A 22,174-nucleotide genomic window follows, 5' to 3' on the forward strand; every position below is an offset into this window, starting at 1 on the left:
ATCGGGATCAGGCAGCCGGTATTCCAAATACATGGAGCTTTAATAGGAAAGCATGGACAGCGTGATACAAACTTTATAACATTACAATGACAGAACTGCGGAAACAACCTCTGACGTGGACTTAAATACACCGCACTAAAGAGGACAATTCAAAACAGCTGGTAAACACGGTGAATCCAAACGGGGAATTCACACGGGGTTAACGAGGGGGGGCCTGGCACACAGGAGCATCGGACACCTAATCATTCCAACTAAAAAACTACTATCTAGGATATACGTGTATCTAGCAGAATCTGATACAACGCTCTCATTCCCTAGCCACAAATGGGAAAGGGATTTACTCATCAACCCAGACACTAACTTCTGGAGGCAAACTCGCTTGAATACCTTTAGAATGACTCAGAACTCCAACCTGCAGCTATTACAGTACAAAATTTTACACAGAATGCACTACACAGGGCAAAGGATGTTCCAGATGGGTATCAGGAATACTGACATATGCGTAACTTGTAAGAAGGACGCACCAGATAATTACCAGCATGCTTTGTGGTACTGCACACCGGTCAACGAATTCTGGCAAAGGATTTGTGAAGACTTATCGACACACCTAGGGCATCCCATCCCACCCTCCCCCTCACTCTGCCTGCCTGGGGACCTCACTAACATTAATATAGACACGAATAAATCTTGCATGCTTCTCACAATACTAACCATTGCCAAGAAAGCAATCCTTCTGAACTGGAAGTCAAAAGAGAATTTAAACAGAACTCAGTTAAAAAATCTACTCTTGGATTATGTTTCATTGGAGAGGATGTCTGCCTGTAAGAAAAATCAATTGACAGAAACTGAACATAGTTCTGACTCATATAATTATTTTTATAATGTAATGTCACCTGGGGTGGCGGGGTCTTGCCCCCCCACCTGGCCGGACCGGCTCTCCATTTGCCGGTGGGTTTGGGGCTGCCCCATCCTTGGCTGCTAGCTGAGGTCCCATCGGGCGTGGTGGGGCGAGACTCTTCCAGTGGCCGCCCCTGCCAGCTGTGTGGGGTCGGGGATGGGGACTAATCGGGGCCAGTCGGGGATCTGTCACGCCCCCCGACGGCATAAACTACCAGCACATTGAATGACAAATCAGCTCACACCTACACTTGCACATACTAGACTGGGCGCAAACGAAGCTGAGCGATCAGTATCATTATTATTATTTCTTAGTGTATGTTATAGATATAGGTATTGAAATATACATGTATATGTGTAGGATCACGGGTGTGTGTCTGCTGCATATATATAATACCTATTTGTAACATTATTATTATTAGTATTGTTGTTGTTGATATTATTGTTATAATTTTTTTATTGTTGTCATCATTAGCTTGCTATTAATGTTTTGTTGTCTGATGTCCTTGTAATGAGTGTTATGTGTGTTACGGTTGTTTGTTCTCTGATGTCCTTGTAATGAGTGTTATGCGTCTTAAGGTTGTTTGTTCTCTGATGTCCTTGTAATGAGTGTTATGCGTCTTATGGTTGTTTGTACTCTGATGTCCTTGTAATGAGTGTTATGCGTCTTATGGTTGTTTGTACTCTGATGTCCTTGTAATGAGTGTTATGCGTCTTATGGTTGTTTGTACTCTGATGTCCTTGTAATGAGTGTTATGTGTCTTATGGTTGTTTGTTCGCTGATGTCCTTGTAATGAGTGTTATGCGTCTTAAGGTTGTTTTTTCTCTGATGTCCTTGTAATGAGTGTTATGCGTCTTATGGTTGTTTGTTCTCTGATGTCCTTGTAATGAGTGTTATGTGTCACGGGACGAGGTGAGCGATCGCGAGCAGAGCGGCGATCGTGCGGGAAAGGAGCAGGCAGGCAACAGTATACGGGAAAACGGGGGTTTATTCTGGCTTCGGGGAGCCGGGAACACTGGACGCAGACTGACTTCAACTGACATTAATGACAGACAAAGCAAACTGGGGAGACCAGGACTTAAATACACAGAACAAGGCAGCAGGAAACAAGACACGACTGGGCAGGATCAGGAAATCACACGTGGGTAATTAGGGGGCGTGGCACACACGAGGAGCGGACGAGCCGGGCATGACAGAACCCCCCCCCAAAGGCGCGCTACACCGGGCGCGCCAAGGAAGGGGGCGACGGACGGGACGAGGCAGGACAGGACCTGGAAAACAAGAACAGAATCAACGCTGGACAGGGAACAGGACTGAGGTACAAAACACAGCGAGGGACAAGACGAAGGACAAAACCTGACAGAGGGTCGGGAAAGCGGAGAGACAGACCAGAAAGGGAGACACAGAGGGAACAGGCGGGACAAAAGGACCGGGAGTGAACGGAGGGAAGCCAGAGGGAGAAGGAGGAACACAAGGAGCAGAGACGGGAGGAACAAAGGAACGAGGAATGGAGAAAGGAGGAGCAAACAAAGGAGGGACCAGGGCAGGAGAGAAGGGAGAGAAGGCGGGGGAACAAAGGGGAGCCCGTGGGAGCCCCAGCGGGCGACGGGCGGCAGCCGGAGGGGCCGCAGGCGGCCGGGAGGCCGGAGCCGAAGGGGACCGAGAAGGGGCAGAGGAGGCAGGGCGAGGGACCCGCGGAGGGGCCAGGGAGGGAGCAGGAGGGAGCACCAGGGAAGGGGACGAGGGAGCCGGAAGGGGCCAGGGCGAAGGCACGGAGGAGGGGGGAGCCGCAGCAGGCGGCGACGTCCGGGGGAGGGCCGGAGGTAGGGGCCCCGCAGGCGACCAAGGAGCCGCCGTCGGAGAACCCCCAGGCGACCAACCAGGACTCGGAGAGGGGAGCGAGGCAGGGCGACGAGGCACTGGAGAGGGACCCGCAGGCGACAGCCGACCCGGAGGGCCAGGACCCGCAGGCGCCAACCGAGCCCCAGCGCAGGCGAGGCAGGGCGAGCCAGGGGGCAGGGCGGGCGGGACCCCAGCCCTGCGTCTGTGTCCCCTCCCTTTACGGGACACCGACATGACCCCAGGTTGGGGTCGAGTTCGCCGGGGCGAGGGAGAAACTGTCACAGGGGGCGCCTCGGGAGCTGCTGCAGCGCGGTCTGGAGCGCTGACAGGAGCTGCAGGTGGCTGCAGTGGGGGCGCCTGCCCGGGAGCTGCAGCAGGTGGCTGCAGTGGGGGCGCCTGCCCGGGAGCTGCAGCAGGTGGCTGCAGTGGGGGCGCCTGCCCGGGAGCTGCAGCAGGTGGCTGCAGTGGGGGCGCCTGCCCGGGAGCTGCAGCAGGTGGCTGCAGTGGGGGCGCCTGCCCGGGAGCTGCAGCAGGCGGCTGCAGAGGGGGCGCCTCTGCAGGAACTGGAGCGCGGTCAGGAACTGGAACGCGGTCAGGAACAGGAGTTGGCTGCAGTGGGGGCGCCTGCCCGGGAGCTGCAGCAGGCGGCTGCAGAGGGGGCGCCTGCCCGGGAGCTGCAGCAGGCGGCTGCAGAGGGGGCGCCTCTGCAGGAACTGGAGCGCGGTCAGGAACAGGAGGTGGCTGCAGTGGGGGCGCCTGCCCGGGAGCTGCAGCAGGCGGCTGCAGAGGGGGCGCCTGCCCGGGAGCTGCAGCAGGCGGCTGCAGAGGGGGCGCCTGCCCGGGAGCTGCAGCAGGCGGCTGCAGAGGGGGCGCCTCTGCAGGAACTGGAGCGCGGTCAGGAACAGGAGGTGGTTGCAGTGGGGGCGCCGGCCCGGGAGCTGCAGGTTGCTGCAGTGGGGGCGCCGGCCCGGGAGCTGCAGGTTGCTGCAGTGGGGGCACCGGCCCGGGAGCTGCAGGTTGCTGCAGTGGGGGCGCCTGCCCGGGAGCTGCAGGTTGCTGCAGTGGGGGCGCCTGCCCGGGAGCTGCAGGTTGCTGCAGTGGGGGCGCCTGCCCGGGAGCTGCAGCAGGCAGCGAAGGCGGCTGCGCAGGCGGCGGCTGCGCAGGCGGCGGCAGCGGCGAAGGCGGCTGCGCAGGCGGCGGCAGCGGCGAAGGCGGCTGCGCAGGCGGCGGCAGCGGCGAAGGCGGCAATGGCGGCTGCACGGGAGTGGGGTCCGCCGGCAGCGGCGGCTGCACGGGAGCGGGGTCCGCCGGCAATGGTGGCTGCACGGGAGCGGGGTCCGCCGGCAATGGCGGCTGCACGGGAGCGGGATCCGCAGGCAGCGGCGGCCGCACGGGATAGGGATCCGCAGGCAGCGGCGGCCGCACGGGATAGGGATCCGCAGGCAGCGGCGGCCGCACGGGATAGGGATCCGCAGGCAGCGGCGGCCGCACGGGATAGGGATCCGCAGGCAGCGGCGGCAAGAGCAAAGGGAGCTCCTCAGGCTCGGCTATGGCCTCTAGTCGCGGAGGCGGCTTAGCAGCGCTGAGGGCCTCCGTGTCGTCCTCCAGCTCACCAGCTGGGAAGGAGGCGGGGACGAGAGCGCACGCCCCTAGGACGATCGTCCGGGCGACCGTCCGCTTCTTCCTCCTTCTCCGCGTCACCGTCGGGGGGATAGGCTGCGCACTGTCTGAGAAAGCGGACCGCGGGAGGATGGTCCCCGGTTCTCGTAGCGCAACCCACCGCTCTTTACGGAACTCGGCCACCCGCTGGAAGTTATCGCGCACCTCCTCCGCGAGGTGCGCGTCCTTTTCCAGGGACAGCTGGTCCAGGATGTCCCAGCTCCGGCTGATGAGATCCCAGGCCGGGAGATCTTCCCGGATGCCGGGCTGGGCGATCCAAAATAGCAGCTGATCGACGTAACCGCGGTAGTCTTCCACAGTCACGGAAGCTGCTTTTCTTGGGTCTGTCATTCTGTCACGGGACGAGGTGAGCGATCGCGAGCAGAGCGGCGATCGTGCGGGAAAGGAGCAGGCAGGCAACAGTATACGGGAAAACGGGGGTTTATTCTGGCTTCGGGGAGCCGGGAACACTGGACGCAGACTGACTTCAACTGACATTAATGACAGACAAAGCAAACTGGGGAGACCAGGACTTAAATACACAGAACAAGGCAGCAGGAAACAAGACACGACTGGGCAGGATCAGGAAATCACACGTGGGTAATTAGGGGGCGTGGCACACACGAGGAGCGGACGAGCCGGGCATGACATTATGCGTCTTATGGTTGTTTTTTCTCTGATGTCCTTGTAATGACTGTTATGCGTCTTATGGTTGTTTGTACTCTGATGTCCTTGTAATGAGTGTTATGCGTCTTATGGTTGTTTATACTCTGATGTCCTTGTAATGAGTGTTATGCGTCTTATGGTTGTTTGTACTCTGATGTCCTTGTAATGAGTGTTATGTGTCTTATGGTTGTTTGTTCGCTGATGTCCTTGTAATGAGTGTTATGCGTCTTAAGGTTGTTTGTTCTCTGATGTCCTTGTAATGAGTGTTATGCGTCTTAAGGTTGTTTGTTCTCTGATGTCCTTGTAATGAGTGTTATGCGTCTTATGGTTGTTTGTTCTCTGATGTCCTTGTAATGAGTGTTATGCGTCTTATGGTTGCTTGTACTCTGATGTCCTTGTAATGAGTGTTATGCGTCTTACGATTGTTTGTACTCTGCATTCCCCTACACTTTGTTTTCTCCATCCCACCTTTATTATTATTATTTATTTATTTCTCTCCCCAGGGTAATTAATGTCTGTTATTGTTATGATTCTTGTTTCTGTGTCCTCCTCCCCCCTTTTTAATTTTATTCATTATTATTATTATTATTATTGTTATTATTATTATTATTATTATTATTATTATTATTATTATTATTATTATTATTATTATTATTTGTATAATCACGGTAGTAGGGTGGGTGAGTTTGGAGTGGCCACCCTGAAATTGAATATCTTTACACTGTAACTTTAATTTAAAATAAAGTTGCCCTCCAGAGAGGGGTGGTGGTGGGCAGAAAATTAATAAATAAATAAATAAATAAATAAATAAATAAAGTCTGACATCCTATTAAATCTTTATCACAAGTTCACTCAACAAATGTCCAGATTTCATTCGGGTAAATGACTTACTTATTAGAGACTTCAGTCGAGACTTACAAAAAGACACAAAATACATGAAGAACGTTCCTAATACACTAAATTAGAAGCACAAAAAGTGGAATTAAATTAATTGAAATTTAATTACATTCTGAAAGTACATGAATAGCATTTAAATAAAAAGAAATTACCACATGATCAAAAAGATTACAGTAATAAACTTGGTCAGTTGATAAAAGCTGTTGGACCATAGTCCTCATCTTCCTTTTCCAGGTATTCTCTGATGAATGGCTGAACTTTAAAGAGATTAATGTGGAAATCCCTGGAATGCTCGGTAGACGTAATTGTATTGCGGGTAGTGCACAAATCAATGACACCCCAGCTTGTAACACCCACCTAGAGAAGCAAAGAAGTGTCAAGTTCACACAATGCAGTCGATATACCCAACAACGGATCCAAATCGATCACACCGGTTAAACAGTCAGAACGCGGCAAAACAGTCACGATAACTCTTTGGTAGATTCTACGTCAATAAATTCTCACCTGGATCAAACGTTTTTTCCTTTCTACATACAAAGCTCCGCCCGAGTCACCTGTGTGACAGACAGACACGTGAAATGCGACACGATGCAGCAAAGCAAAGATTAAATGCATCGCTGCAATATTTCAGGAATGCAGCAGTCACTCATGGAAAAGTTACCTTTGCATGCGATGTGGTTCGTTTCATCTTCAATCCCTCCTGTGCAGAGGAAGTTTTCTGTCACAATGTCACTGGCTTTGGTCACATTCATTCTTTCTGCATGTATAGCATCTCGAACACAACTGTCCCTCTGCAAGAAAAACAGCAATGAAAGGACAGTGTTTGCTAAATCATGGACAGCTCAGTAGGGGAGGCCAACCAGGGCTCTGTGACCCCACCCTAGGACTTTGTAGGGCAGTAGAAAGTGGTTCACAGAGATGCATCATAAGTTATCAACCACTGGAAATACTTTCAAAGCCCCCCTGGTCCATAGTTCCTAGTCACCTCTGTAATCACGCATTAGGCGTAGATGCTGCTTAGCCGTTTTTATTTGGGGGTCTCTGGTTTAAGAAAGACTGAAAGCCCTAACTTAGTAGGCAGAGCTGCACTCCGTGTTCACTGAATTTGCATGTTCACTCCGTGGTTTTGTGGGTGTCCCCTGCGACCATTTATAGGAGGGCTAGGAAGTACATGGATGGATGGATGGAAATAATGCCAAAGGGAGTTCAGAAAAAGGACAGCAGGAGGTTTTTCTCATTAAGTTGTGGTGGTGTTGGGTGGGGATGAAGTGACAGTGGAGATGTAGGATGAAGATTTCGCTGTGTGAGGGTGGTACGGAGCGGCTGCATGTGCTCACCCGAGGACCTAGCTTGATGGTGACATTTTTCTTTACGTCATTTGCAGCTGTAAAGCTTGCCTGTTCATAATTACTTTTTAACAGGATGTCCTCTGGGAACATAAAACGTACGCCGTCATCCAAATGTTTACGGGCGGCAAGTGGGCAGCCATAAATGCACATTACAGTCATGTGTCTCGGCGAAAGCGGAATGGTTGAACCTCACCGTGTTCCTTACATGTTGCGGTCTCCGGCAGCCCTAAGGCCCGACTGGTTTCCTTAGTGCAGGGGATACAGATTGGCCTTAAAGAGAGAATGGCGTAAGCACACGTGTGTCAGCTTTCTCAGCCGTGAGGAACATCAAAACCTTTGCTTGATTAGGTACCTGCGTCAGGAGGAGATCCTCAAAGTCTAACGGTGCTATTTGTTTACTGATATTTACTCAGGCATTTACACCAGAAGCTGATGCTGCAAGTCTGTCAGTGCTGGTATTTGTTTATTGATTTTTATTGCTCTTCTCACTGCCTTGTATTTATTGGCACTATCCCTTAAGAAGCACAAGGATTTAATTGTACTAAGCACACGACAAACTGAAGCTCAGACAGGATAATGCAGTGGAGGGGTTTCTGATTCTGGTTATGATTCTGATTCCGATTCTGATTCCGATTATGATTCCGGTTATGATTCTGATTCCGATTATGATTCCGATTCTGATTCCGATTATGATTCTGATTCCGATTATGATTCTGATTCCGATTATGATTCTGATTCCGATTATTATTCTGATTCCAATTCCGATTATGATTCCGATTCCGATTATGATTCTGATTCTGGTTATGATTCTGATTCTGATTCTGATTCTGATTCCGATTCTGATTATGATTCAGATTCTGATTATGATTCCGATTATGATTCTGATTCCGATTCCGATTCTGGTTTAAATTCAGCTTGGCATTTTCTACGGTTCCCCATCAGGTCAATGGCGCTTTTCCTACAGCACTTTTGCAGGACCACACTTGTGAACCTCAGTCCTTTTTTGCCCACTGAAGACTTGCTTAGTTGGTATTAAGGTGATTATCCAGCTCAGTTTCACCTGACGTCCACACTGAACTTCACATCATCTTTCTTATCCAGCTCGATGAGAGCGACATCGTAATCGTAAAACTCTGGTATTCCCTGATCCTTCTTCGCTTGGATGTTATACTTAGGGTGCATTTTGAATGTTTTAACCTTCAACTTCAAATCTGCATGGAAAGAGAGAATATGAATGTTACAATGTTGCTCGTATCTTTTGGACAAAACAGGAAGGCATGATGTAAGATGTGCAACAGCAACAAAATAGTAAGAACTTGTGAAAATATAATATAAAGACCCAAATTTAAATGCTATTCAAAATGTGGGCTGTTGGACAGGAAGAGTTTGATTTATATGAAGTTCTACAAACGGCACAATAATTTTTGCAGCGGAGTAGGAAGCAGTGGGAAAACTCAGTCCATACATGGTCTGACGTCCGTTGTAATAGTGATCGATGTTGGTTTGTCCTCAAACCTGAAGCAGTGGGCTGCTGTCAGGATGAACCGGGATGTAATCAGAGCGCCAACGCAATTGCTACCTTTACCGTCCCTCTAAAACGAGAAAGGACGATCAGTCTGAATTCAAACAAAGTGTTAGCAAACTGATGTACAGCGCTGTACCAAAGTCTTAAGGCTGGTTCATACTTTTCCACACGCATTCACGGGGACCTGTCTGCATACACTTCTGACGTCATCGTGGTCTTCTGCGGATGAACGTGTGTTGCACTTTAAATTTGCGTCCGCATGAACAGAGTAGGCACAGCTCGGGACAAACTGTGCATGCTCAATTCTTTATCGTCCATTAAAAACGGCTGTTGTGTATATGTAAGGGGGTGGGAAGTCTATTTGTCTACCAGATTTAATGTTAGTGGCCACTGACTGGCTCCGTGTTAATTATTTAACTGTTGGAAGCCTGGTGATAATCAGCCTTAAGACTTATATTTAGCCATGACCCTGAGAGTATAAAGCAGAAATGTTCCTTAAAGGCAGTGAGTATTCAAAACATTAATAATTCAGTGCAGGAGAAAATAACCTGTGTCTAACTAGGCTCTTTTCTATGGAAGAAATAGCTAAATCACAAACAATGTACCTACAAAGAGGGTGAACACCCTGACGTTATGGCCGCATATTTGATAAAAATGTCATGTTTCAACTGCTGTCCTGTTCTTCACTTTACAAACTGTGGCGCCACAGTCCGTTAACTCTCGAAAAAAATTAAGAAAATTCAGTTCAGAAGCAGTCTGTCATGACCTGCTCATTCGATCCTCCTGTGTGCCACGCCCCCTCATCATCTTCATGTGACAGCCCGATTGTCACCAGCTGTCCTGCGTTTCCGTCATTAAGCCCCGTGTATTTAAGTCTGCGTTCAAGGCTGTTTCCCCAGTCCGGTCATTAATGCTGCTGTGCTTTGGAGTGTTACCCCGTAATAAACCCCATTTATTCGTATCCACGGCTTCCTTCACCTACTTCCTTGTATCCGATGTGACACAGTCCATCTTTCCTTTGTACTGTGAAACTTCACTAATATAATCAAAAGTTGCACCACAAAAACATATTCCTGTCCAATGCTGTTGGAAAGTATAACAGAACACCAAAATTGTTCAACACTACATTACAATCTTCTGTCACAAAATTTTAGGCTCTTCCTTGTCGATATCCATGACATGTTTCCTGTATATGCAAAGCACGCAGCTTGACATGAGAACTGGGCATGTCTGTGTCCACAAACGCAGTGCGGATGCATGACTGTTGCTCGTTGCTCGTGCACGGAGAAGTATAAAGGTAAAAAAATATGCTTAAACGTTCTTCACACTTATGCATAATTACTAAAATTGCAGGATTTTGTTATATGAAGCCAGAAATCAATTATTATTATAATTTTCCATCTTTAATGTAACCTTGCAACCAACGAAATTTAAGAGTAAAACTTAAAACCCTGTGAACATTACAGTACCTGTTATTAAAGGCTGTGCAGACTTAAAACCCTGTGAACATTACAGTACCTGTTATTAAAGGCTGTGCAGGCTTATGTAACCGCATGTGTTTGTTTTGAATGAACAGTCCCATTATAGGTCGAAAAGTTTCATAAGATTTCTTGATTTCAGGCTTTATATCAGAAAATACTGCAATGTCAATAAGGCTGAAGACGTCTTATATCCACTGTACTGTAGTTTTACATTGCAGCATAATTTTATTTGTAAATATGTATGTAACCGAATCCAACATGATAAAATGAATACAACCAACCTTAGGGAGCAAGTCTATGCTGTAGGTACTTACGGGAATGAAGATCTTCACAAGCCAGGGGTGTCTTCGGCGTGATGTAACCTCCCCATAAGTTCTGTGGAGGCCACACAGGCCCACAGTATTCCCTTCGTCTGTGGGCAATGAAAGGTTAATTAGCACCGCCTATCACCACAAATAGCAAAAAATATTCAAGGTGTTGTGAAAGAAGCGAAAGGCTGAACAGCCAAGTCCAGGTTTCACACAAACAAACAATGGTTAAGTAATTAATAAAGAAAATCAGCAAACAAACAAATGCATTCAAAGCTGGTATAAGGTAGTAAGGTCAAGGAAAGCGACTTGGATGCAGGAAAAGGAAGCTACAATGAGAAAATGTAATTCAATATAATTCAAATGTAAATTTGAAAAGCAGAAAATCTCAAGGCACCGATCATTTTGTCAAACGTTTCTTCCAAAGATTTCAGGTCCTGTAGTTTAAAGAAATGTGTCTCCTGCTCCTTTTTAGACGCCAGCTGCTGCAGTGCTGCCGTGTCGGCCTCAAGACCCACGCCGAACGCATAGATATCTGGGCGAGGAGAGGAAACACAGGCAGCAGATTATCCTCCAAAGTCCAACATATGATGCACTTTAAATTCCTTCATTCTATTTAATCAAAATCACCAATCGTGCAGCACATCTGTCGTGACACTAACATCACTGGGTAAAACATTCTTAATGCATACAGTGTAAGTAAAAGCTGGCTTTATGTTCCTGTAGCTCCTTACCGGAGTGATCTTGCCTGTTCACAGTGTAAGTAAATGTTGGCTTTATGTTCCTATAGCTCCTTACCCAGGTGATCTTCCCCGTTTACAGTGTAAGTAAATGCTGGCTTCATGTTCCTGCAGCTCCTTACCCAGGTGATCTTCCTCGTTTACAGTGTAAGTAAATGCTGGCTTTATGCTCCTGTAGCTCCTTACCTAGGTGATCTTCCCTGTTTACAGTGTAAATAAATGCTGGCTTTATGTTCCTATAGCTCCTTACCCAGGTGATCTTCCTCGTTTACAGTGTAAGTAAATGCTGGCTTTATGCTCCTGTAGCTCCTTACCTAGGTGATCTTCCCTGTTTACAGTGTAAATAAATGCTGGCTTTATGTTCCTATAGCTCCTTACCCAGGTGATCTTCCCCGTTTACAGTGTAAGTAAATGCTGGCTTTATGTTCCTATAGCTCCTTACCCAGGTGATCTCCCTCGTTTACAGTGTAAGTAAATGCTGGCTTTATGTTCCTGTAGCTCCTTACCCAGGTGATCTTCCCCGTTTACAGTGTAAGTAAATGCTGGCTTTATGTTCCTGTAGCTCCTTACCCAGGTGATCTTCCCCGTTTACAGTGTAAATAAATGCTGGCTTTATGTTCCTATAGCTCCTTACCCAGGTGATCTTCCCCGTTTACAGTGTAAGTAAATGCTGGCTTCATGTTCCTGCAGCTCCTTACCCAGGTGATCTTCCCCGTTTACAGTGTAAGTAAATGTTGGCTTTATGTTCCTGTAGCTCCTTACTGAGGTGATCTTCCCCATTTGCAGTGTAAGTAAATGCTGGCTTCATGTTCCTGCAGCTCCTTACCCAGGTGATCTTCCCCGTTTACAGTGTAAGTAAATGTTGGCTTTATGTTCCTGTAGCTCCTTACCCAGGTGATCTTCCCTGTTTACAGTGTAAGTAAATGCTGGCTTTATGTTCCTGCAGCTCCTTACCCAGGTGATCGTCCCCGTTTACAGTGTAAGTAAATGCTGGCTTCATGTTCCTGCAGCTCCTTACCGAGGTGATCTTCCCCATTTGCAGTGTAAGTAAATGCTGGCTTTATATTCCTATAGCTCCTTACCCAGGTGATCTTCCCAGTCTGCTCCGACCACGGAATGCATAAATGCCTGGATTTGGTTCACGACGTCTTTAGGTCTCCCCCCCATGTTGGCAATGCCTGTGGAAATGAAGCAGACACTAGAGAACAAACCAACCATGTGAGCATTTACAAGCCTTATTCAAATAAAGTCACTCAATTTGCAAAGGGCGGGGGGGATGAAAGACATTTCTGTTGCTCAAAGTATTCAAAAGTTACAGTGTTGTCAACTTTCGTCAGCTGGCGGGAGTGAGATTTTCAATTTTCAAGTCTGCACACACATGCACACGCATTTACATGTATGTAACAGTTTTATTACCTTGTAAACAGTTTGCAGGGTGTGCACTTCTGATGCTGGTAATTTTAGGTTTATAATGGAATAATATAGATTTGATATGAGATTTCTTGTGTGAAGTCAGAACGTGTCAGTGTTGGCGAGCCTGAGAGTTATCACAAACATGTGACTTCCTTTGTTCCTCCTCGCCGCTTAGACAGGCAGCTGTCTAAGGTTTCTGATATGAATGAGGACGCTTACAAGCACAAAGCGTACCGGTGAAAGGCTGGCTGACATCAGAGAAGGTGTGTGACAGGCATAAGAGAAAGTGTGTGACAGACATCAGAGAAGGTGTGTGACAGGCATCAGAGAAGGTGTGTGACAGGCATCGGAGAAGGTGTGTGACAGGCATCGGAGAAGGTGTGTGACAGGCATCGGAGAAGGTGTGTGACAGGCATCAGAGAAGGTGTGTGACAGACATCAGAGAAGGTGTGTGACAGACATCAGAGAAGGTGTGTGACAGGCATAAGAGAAGTTGTGTGACAGACATCAGAGAAGGTGTGTGACAGGCATCAGAGAAGGTGTGTGACAGGCATCAGAGAAGGTGTGTGACAGGCATCAGAGAAGGTGTGTGACAGACATCAGAGAAGGTGTGTGACAGGCATCAGAGAAGGTGTGTGACAGACATCAGAGAAGGTGTGTGACAGACATCAGAGAAGGTGTGTGACAGACATCAGAGAAGGTGTGTGACAGACATCAGAGAAGGTGTGTGACAGACATCAGAGAAGGTGTGTGCTTGTCTACTCTTTCTGGAAGACCTACAGTCGGATTAGCTAAATAGAAAGTGTGTATTTTTATAAAGAACGCATTTCGCAAAAAATTATTTAATAGTTAATGAAATGAATTTGATATGAAAGTGAAAAATGAGATCTTGTCATATTTATCATTTTAATTGAGTAGCAGAAGCACTTTTCTTCGTGCGTCCTGACCCCGGCGTGAATTAAACGTGATCTTTTGATCGGCACTTAGCTGTCGGTTAATGTTACCATCAGTGAAGATGATGATGACGTTCCGGACGTCCTTGTACCCCTTTTCATTTCGAGTTTTCATGACGCTCATCTTCTCATAGATTTTGTTGAAGACCAAAGCTATGTTGGTTCCTGACTTATCTCCTTTAGCTGTCAGAGTGACACAAGCCCAGAGTGTTAAGCTAGAGCTGAACAAAACATAGGCTTCAGGGCAGAGTCTGCCCCCCCCCCCCCCTCGAGTCCAAGGCTCTGCATCCACACGCTTTGCCTTCTCATGGGCTACGAGTCTCCGCTGGTGTGCACACGAGCCGCAAAGATGACTGAACCATTTTATTAACACTGGGCTCTAATATTCGGCAATTGTAACTGCAGGTTGAAACATTTTCAGTCGTCAGAATAGTAATATAAATGTACCTTAGCAAAAGACTTATATTGTAAATTTTAAATCCCAATCACATCAGACATTTCATAAGAAATAATATTCCTTACCGACATAGGAAAAATTACGCAGTGTCTCCAAATTGATGTACTTTTCCTTAGTTTTAGGAGCCAAAATGTCTACTATGGGCGTCACCTCAGTGGCAAATGCCGAGATATCATATTTCGGGGTGACTTCATAATAGCTGATCTGTAATAAAGGAGAGAGACTGAGGAAATGCAGGCATCCACAGACATTGTCTCTTCTTTCATTTTTGGGAAATGATATATATACCTAACCCTTTCCTGCCATAGGTAAACTCCACTTTAGCAGAAGTAAGTAACATAAACCTTTCGCTGTCTAACTGTCTATCCTGTAACGGCATTCTTTGACGTTCCATTCCTGAAAGTGGGAATTTCTAAATATCAAACATAATTATGAACATATTAATCCTTTTGAATGTTTGAATTAGTCATGAGCCTTTTGAACTATAACTGTTTGTCACTGTATTCGTGTTTGCTCATACGTACACATGTGGACGTGACAGAATTACTGTGGATAGTTCCGGAATGTGTGTGAAACTCCAGATATGTTTGTGTTTGTGTCTTTTCAGTCTTTCTTACTTTGATACTCCATGACAAACAAAATGTTCCTTTCAAATCTTCATTTGCATACAATCAACCGAGGAAATGACTGAGTGTTACCTTCTCGATGAGTTTGAGGACGCAGTCCTTGGACTTTGAGAAGTCGACCTCATCCACGCTGTCGGATACATCCAGGGCGATATAGATGTGAAGGTTTTCACCTGCATCCGCTCTGATCTTTTTCCCGTGTTGACTGCCTGTTGAATCAGGAAATTGTTGTGCGGAAAGTGTGGAATGATGATTAATCAATGTTGCTCTTGCATTTATACTTATTTAACAGATGCTTTCATCCAAAGTGACATGCAAGTAAGAATCAGAGAGCAACGTCAGCCAATCGGTGAAGCGATTGGGGTTAGGGGCCTGGCTCAGGGGCCCGACAGTGACATCACTCTGCCAACACTGGGATTTGAACTGGTGACCTTCTGATGACAGGCAGAGAGTCTTAAAAAGCCCAGATACACACGCTGCAGCGCATGTTAAAACAGAAAGCTTACCGGATGAATTAAAATGATCCGGTGAGAGGTGATTATTGAGAGCACTGCCAAACGCTGCATGCACTTCAGCAGGAGTATCGTAAGTATGTTTATCTGTGGAAAGAAAACGAGTAAAAGCAAAGTATGTGAGTGGGATGAAAACTGCTGCTCTTTAACTGCAGGCAGGGGTGTAAATTTATGGGATTAATCGCCGACAGTGTTGGATGAGGGCACTGTAATAATAATTATTACAGTAATAATAATAATTATTATTATTATGGGGTTCAGGCAAAAAGACGGTGTACTACAGCGAGTCAGCATGTAGGGGTTAGACGTCACAGGTTTGGTGGCCATACCTTAAAAAGGACACTGCAGCCTTGGAAAGGGCTCAGTGTAGGGCTACAAGAATGATCCCTGGTCTTAGAGGAATGTCTTATGAGGAGAGGTTAGCTGAGCTGAATCTGTTCAGCCTCGAGAAAAGGAGACTAAGGGGGGACATGATCCAGGTGTATAAGATTCTAACGGGTCTGGATGCTGTTCAGCTAAATGGCTACTTTAATATTAGTTTAAATACTAGAACTCGTCGCCGTAAGTGGAAATTAGCAGGAGAACATTTTAAAATGAGTCTGAGGAAGCACTTCTTTACACAGCGTGTAGTTAGAGTATGGAATGGTCTTCCTGTTAGTGTAGCGTGAGCTAAAACCCTGGGTTCTTGAAAATCAGAGCTAGATAAGATTTTAACAACTCTGAGCTATTAGTTAAGTTCTCCTCAAACGAGCTTGATAGGCAGAATGGCCTCCTTCCTCTCGTTTGTAAATTTCTTAGGGTCTTATGTCACACTGTGTCTCCTCACAATAGCAAGCCGGCTCCGTCCCGCTCCACTCGGAACTTTCTTGGCAAACACGTTCTTCTGATCCAACCAGTATCAGGTCCTGGTCGCAGCGATAGGTCACCTTGTCATCAATACCAAAATGGTGCCCAGTCCTCCGGGCACCAGGGGGCACACCAGGGTCAGGGCAGTGCCCAGCTAAAGAGAAAGAAAGCCAAGTCTTCCATTACACACTGAATACTACCCTAACTGGCCAAAGAGTAGGCAGATAATTCAGGTCTTTTAATGTCTTAATGACCAAGAACGTTACTTTGGTACTTGTACTTGTTACCGTACTTGTTACCGTACTTGTTACCGTACTTGTTACCGTACTTGTTACCGTACTTGTTACCGTACTGTAATTTGTTGACGCAAATCAGTACTATAATTTCAAAGAAAATAAGGGAAGAAAGACAGAGACAAATGTTTGTCTCACAGCTGTGGTCGCAGATCGGCGTGGATCCGTTCCATTTTCCGTTGGCCTGGCAGGTGCGACTGTCCGATCCGAAGAACTTGTAGCCGTCAAAGCACTTATAAGTGGTCACGTCATTGACGAAATACTGCATCTGATTTGGACTGACTGACCCCTGCTCAAAACTGGAGGGATCTGGGCATGTGACCTCTGGCAGAGACATGGAATGAGAGACATTCATTTTCAATTCAGCTTAATTGTGCTTTAACAATGGCATTGTTAAAAAAGATACAATGGTTATTCAGGTTTAATTTAAGGGCAGCAACTTGACGGAATTTCCTACTGCGTAAAAGAGACTTTTGTCAAGGGGCTTTGCTCACTTTTGCATGAAGGTACATTGTTTTTTGAAAGACCAGGGTGCCACCTCCCCGACCTCAGACAGCGACGCGTGGCGGAGGGGAAAGGGTAGAAACCTTCTGCGCAGATGTACGACACGATGCTGTTCACATTGGTGCCGTCCGACAGCGTGTAGTTTCCACCTTCCATGGACAAACCCGTTTCCTCACACTTTTTCATCGGTATGCCTGTTGGATTGTGGGAAATAAACAAGCGAGGTGGATGGACAATGAAACACAGTGAAATATGCAAGGGTGCCTGTCTATGCTAATGCCAAGATCTAATGCCGCATAGTTATTGAAAGGCGTTTATGTAATGTAAAGGCGTAAATCAAGAAAAGGCATGTCAGACATTTTTCTTGCAACAACGAAATCCAGGAGAAAAAGAAATACAGAATAGAGAGGGCAAGAAATGCAAGAAGAACAGAACAGAACCCACAACAGACTGGTTACAAATGTATGCATGCTTCTTAACGCCAGCGCTGTCGCAGCATGTAGAGGTAACCGATCCCCGGAGGTGGAAAGTTCTGGTTCAGTAAAAATCCAGGCCGAGATTTTTTGTTTTAATCAACATGGTTGAGTATGAAGAGTCACGGGGGACTCGACTGGCTGGCTGACACTAAATGTTGGACTGGATTTTTAGTTACTGTACCTTCGTTGTCATTCCACGTACAAATTAAGTGACAGATGGCGGCAAAGCCTTCTGCTACAGGGCCGGCTTGTGGCCAGCCCACGTTCGGGATGTGGAATCGGTCTCAGTCGTTATAATTAACACTTAACACACTGTAACTATGGCTGCTGGTGCTGCTGTACATGTCATTTTGATCTACTACTGTATGCTTGTCCACTAGTGTGTCACTGCATGTTCTGACCACCTATGCTCTCTGCCCCCCTTCCCATATGTCTGGATGGTGCCTGGGGGGGGGGGGCATCATCTGAGCTGGAGTCCTGGTTCAGTCTCATAGAGGGGTGACATCGTTACTAACTGTAACACACAAATGCATCAGAATGGAAATGTGCTTTACTTTGGCCGTTTTGTGTTATTTAATAAACTCGATGTACATGCAGTGTAAGTAGATGAATTAAAATGACATGCTGGCTGTGGCATGCAGGCTGTTTGGGGGCTTTCAGAGGGGCCGCCCATAAAGTGTGTAGTGCTTATTTGCTGTGTGTGCCCCCCCCCCAAGGCTGACGACATATAAGTCACGCAGATCTGGGTCTTCCGGGTGGAGAAGTTGAGAAACCGTAGTTTAGATGATCATAGCCCCAAATTTCCACCGTGGACTTGTTTGAAACTTTGTGTGGCTTCTTTTCAGGTATATAAGAACACCCTGAAGTTGGAATGGCAAACATTTCATGCCTTATTACAGTGGTGAGTGATTTTAATGCTGTAAAACACACAGTATTCGCGCACTTAAAGACTTTGTGTGGATGGTTTGGCCGCTGTTAGCTCGGCGGCTTAACACTCCGCTGCTAGTTCATCCATTTTGTATCAAACTACCTAATTAACTTTTGGACGACACAGATGGACACACCTCAGCGTCTGGCATGTTTTATTTAAAGAAGAACACAAATTACCCAAACATGAAAACAATTTAATTAAGTTCAGTGTTTGAAGTGGAGAATTCAGACCACAAAAAAGTTAACCGTGCACATTTTTGGGATTTTGTGATGCCAGTTTAATATTGTGTGGGTACGTCAAACAAAATTGTGCACATGATCTAGTACATCGTGCGCCGGAATGAAAAGAGTGTCAGTGGTCATTTATTTTATCTTGAGTTCTGCCATTACATCACAAAACCCTACAATTGCAATAAGCCTGAGTTTTTATACACAACACACACAAGTACAAATCCAAAGCAGAAACATTCATTCAAAGGTTCATAGAATAAAAGGACTCATCCACCCAGCCCACAGTTTAAGCCTAATTTCCTGATTTTTGTTCATTTAATTAAACCTTATAAACCATGTATGATACTTTATGTAACCTTATGTATGATACTTTACCTCTGGCACAAACTATTACTCTCTAACAATGCAGTGATTCACAATACTGCTCCATTATGACATATTACAACTAAAAAATATTTCAATTAAATTGTACAGCAATAGATGTTAAATAAAAAAAACACTTACCAAGACATGGAGAGGAGAAGAGCATCACTATTAGAAGATTTAAATGAATCCAACGTACCATTTTCTGTGGTGAAATGTAGCCTGAGAGTCAGAATTCTTCATTAGATTTGACAAGGTCTGAGTTTGGTGCAGAGACTGATATGTATATTTATCAAGAAAGCTGGGGACACAGTACAAAGGGCGTAACTGTGATCTTCCTGTAACTATTTAACTGCAGGCCAAACAAAGAAATTGATTATTTTATACTGACACAGAAACACACTCAGTGACAAAAAAAGTTAAGCACCCAGACAGAGTGAAATGAATCTGCACATGGTGAAAGGTCACGTGACTGTATCAGATCAAACGGACAACAGAGTTGGCAGTATAGGCAAACTGCTGTCCCCCCCGGGGCCTGGATACATGCGACGATACGGTGTGGAAGGGAATCGTACTGCCATTGTATACATCGTATCAGCCCACAGACCTGATATCATATGCTATGGCTCCCTACACCATGATGTCATACCCTATGGCTGCCCACACCATGATGTCATATGCTATGGCTCCCCACACCATGATGTCATACCCTATGGCTGCCCACACCATGATGTCATACCCTATGGCTGCCCACACCATGATGTCATACCCTATGGCTCCCCACACCATGACGTCATATGCTATGGCTCCCCACACCATGACGTCATACCCTATGGCTCCCCACACCATGACGTCATACCCTATGGCTCCCCACACCATGATGTCATACGCTATGGCTCCCCACACCATGATGTCATACGCTATGGCTCCCCACACCATGATGTCATACCCTATGGTTCCCCACACCATGACGTCATACCCTATGGCTCCCCACACCATGACGTCATACCCTATGGTTCCCCACACCATGATGTTATACCCTATGGCTCCCCACACCATGATGTAATACGCTATGGCTCCCCATACCATGATGTCATACCCTATGGCTGCCCACACCATGACGTCATACGCTATGGCTCCCCACACCATGACGTCATATCCTATGGCTCCCCACACCATGACGTCATACGCTATGGCTCCTCACACCATGATGTCATATCCTATGGTTCCCCACACCATGATGTCATACCCTATGGCTCCCCACACCATGATACCAGGAGTAATGCTGGTGTCTCTCTCCACAGCATTGGCAGGATTGGCCCTCTCCGCTTGGTGCCGCCATACGGGCACACGGTGGTCAGGCGTGGTAATGCAGACCTGAGACTCATCCCTGAACATGGTGATGCCACTCGTCATCAGTCCGTGCCTCCTGGTTACAGCACCACTCCAAACCCAGCCCTCTCTGCGCTGGTGTTAACGGCAGCCTAGGCATAGGATGGTGACCCCATAGTCCGGCTGGTGCCAGTCATTGAGACACGGTGCGGGATGAGATGGAGTGTTGTAGAGAGTCCAGTACCTGTGTCCGGATGGCGGGTGCAGATGTCATGGGGTTCTGTAATGCTTGGTGCACAACATGACAATCTTTCCTTGGTGTGGTCTGTCTTGGATGACCGGAACCTTCACAACGTGTGTAGGTGCCCTCACGTGCCCATTGGTTCTAACATCAGGTGACTGTGACATCTGCATGCCCACATGCCGGGCACCTGCACGAAATGACCACCCGGCCTCATGCCAACCCACAATGTGACCCCTATCAAACTCCGTCAAGTGCTGGTAATGTTATCTAATGCGTCTACGAGGCATCCTGTGTGACTGGTGACTAGACATGCCAGCTCCTTGCAAATCTAACCATTTACATACCCATGGCTGGTCTGAACATGCACCGAATTACATCCAAGTCGGACCACCTCTAAACACAATACAACATGAGCCCATTTTATCCATCATGAAATGTAAAGGAAAAAATACTAAGATGCAATCTGACATTTAAACCACAAATCTGGTTGGAAAATAATAAAACAACATAAATAACAGTTAACAAGTTATTTTCCTTAAAAAAAAAGATATCTTCTGTTATGTAACTTTACAACTGGTATGTGAAGTGTCGGGAATGAAGAGATGATTAAAAACCTGCATTTGCCATGGTTGTGTTTGTCTAAGAAACTGATTTGCTTTTAAAATTTCAACAGCAGTGCGTTTCCCAGAATCTCCAAAATTTCCCAATCTCTTCCAGGATGTGATGTTGTCACACTGTCATGCCGAAAGACCTTTGCTTTAATGCAAGCCTCCGACTGATCGTTACATGACACCATAGACCGTTGGAAGCTAGAATCTGAATATGGAAAAGGAAAGAAGTAAGTGACAAATGTAGATCAAATCATCATTCAGAAAAGGAGACAAATGGCCATAGGTATTTAACACTAGGAAATTAACACTGGGAAATGAACACTGGGAAATTTACACTAGTTTTTCTTTTGTAAGCAGAAGGTTTTTATTCCAGGGCTTAAAAACATCAGACACCTTTAAATTTGTGGGGAAGATAACATAAAAATATGTAAAAGACATGCATGAAAAAGAACGTTGGAAAATCCAAAATGGACGTAGTACTTATAAAATCCTACGTGATATTTTTGGGGGCAAAAAAGGTTCTATAAATTCCCAGAATTCGTTTTTTTTTTAATCAAGCCAGAGCACTGAACTTGGTATTAATTTTTAACAGACAAGTGCAAAGTAAAATGCTCAGATGTTTAGAAACTGTAGCTGGACATTTTTGGTAATTTCTGATAATTGGTTTTCACTAAGTTGGGTGGGGGTGAACAAAAGACTGCAAAGCATCCATCCATTGCATCAATCCATCCATCCATTGCATCCATCCATCCATCCATCCATTTTCCAACCACATATCCTGTTGTGGAAATGAAACCATGCAAAATTTCACTCACACACACACACACACACGTACACTGGTCTTCCTATCAAAATGGGGACCGTCCATTCATTTCTATGGGAAAAACCCTTAACCCCAACCCATCCCTAACCTTAACCACAAGTAACCAACCCAAAGACAAGACTTTTGCCATTTTTACTTTTTTTGATTACATTCACATTTTATAAAACTGAGGTTATCCAAATGGGGCCCTCAAAA

The 22,174-nt window shown here is 46.3% G+C and overlaps 1 protein-coding gene and 1 long non-coding RNA gene across 2 annotated transcripts; one reads left to right on the plus strand and one right to left on the minus strand.

Annotated features, from left to right (window-relative positions):
• Positions 1 to 5,889: 5,889 nt before the first annotated feature.
• cfbl (complement factor b, like) lies at positions 5,890 to 19,274 on the minus strand. The gene is made up of 18 exons (XM_048994947.1): positions 19,111 to 19,274; positions 16,960 to 17,163; positions 16,604 to 16,789; positions 16,153 to 16,326; positions 15,321 to 15,413; positions 14,887 to 15,023; positions 14,254 to 14,392; positions 13,783 to 13,914; positions 12,448 to 12,543; positions 11,023 to 11,160; positions 10,632 to 10,729; positions 8,777 to 8,903; positions 8,372 to 8,522; positions 7,505 to 7,581; positions 7,300 to 7,391; positions 6,624 to 6,753; positions 6,467 to 6,516; positions 5,890 to 6,319 (listed from the first exon to the last, which is right to left on the minus strand). The coding sequence occupies exons 1-18, from the start codon at positions 19,169 to 19,171 to the stop codon at positions 6,149 to 6,151; spliced, it is 2,256 nt and encodes a 751-aa protein (XP_048850904.1). The 5' UTR covers positions 19,172 to 19,274; the 3' UTR covers positions 5,890 to 6,148.
• On the plus strand, positions 14,388 to 21,586 carry LOC125720013 (uncharacterized). The gene is made up of 3 exons (XR_007385330.1): positions 14,388 to 14,517; positions 18,291 to 18,346; positions 20,274 to 21,586. It is a non-coding gene; the product is annotated as an uncharacterized LOC125720013 (long non-coding RNA).
• Positions 21,587 to 22,174: the final 588 nt, after the last annotated feature.

Source organism: Brienomyrus brachyistius, chromosome 24 (assembly GCF_023856365.1).
Source record: "Brienomyrus brachyistius isolate T26 chromosome 24, BBRACH_0.4, whole genome shotgun sequence".
NCBI classification, from domain to species: Eukaryota; Metazoa; Chordata; class Actinopteri; order Osteoglossiformes; family Mormyridae; genus Brienomyrus; species Brienomyrus brachyistius.

Bases quoted from the DNA above. Each gene is read 5' to 3' on its own strand.
- cfbl (XM_048994947.1), bottom strand. From the start codon at position 19,171: ATGGTACGTTGGATTCATTTAAATCTTCTAATAGTGATGCTCTTCTCC. The intron at 14,393-14,886 runs GTAACACTCAGT...CCTTTATTACAG, and splicing joins TCCTCAAACTCATCGAGAAG to ATCAGCTATTATGAAGTCAC. The intron at 11,161-12,447 runs GTAAGGAGCTAT...CTCCTCGCCCAG, and splicing joins AGACTGGGAAGATCACCTGG to ATATCTATGCGTTCGGCGTG.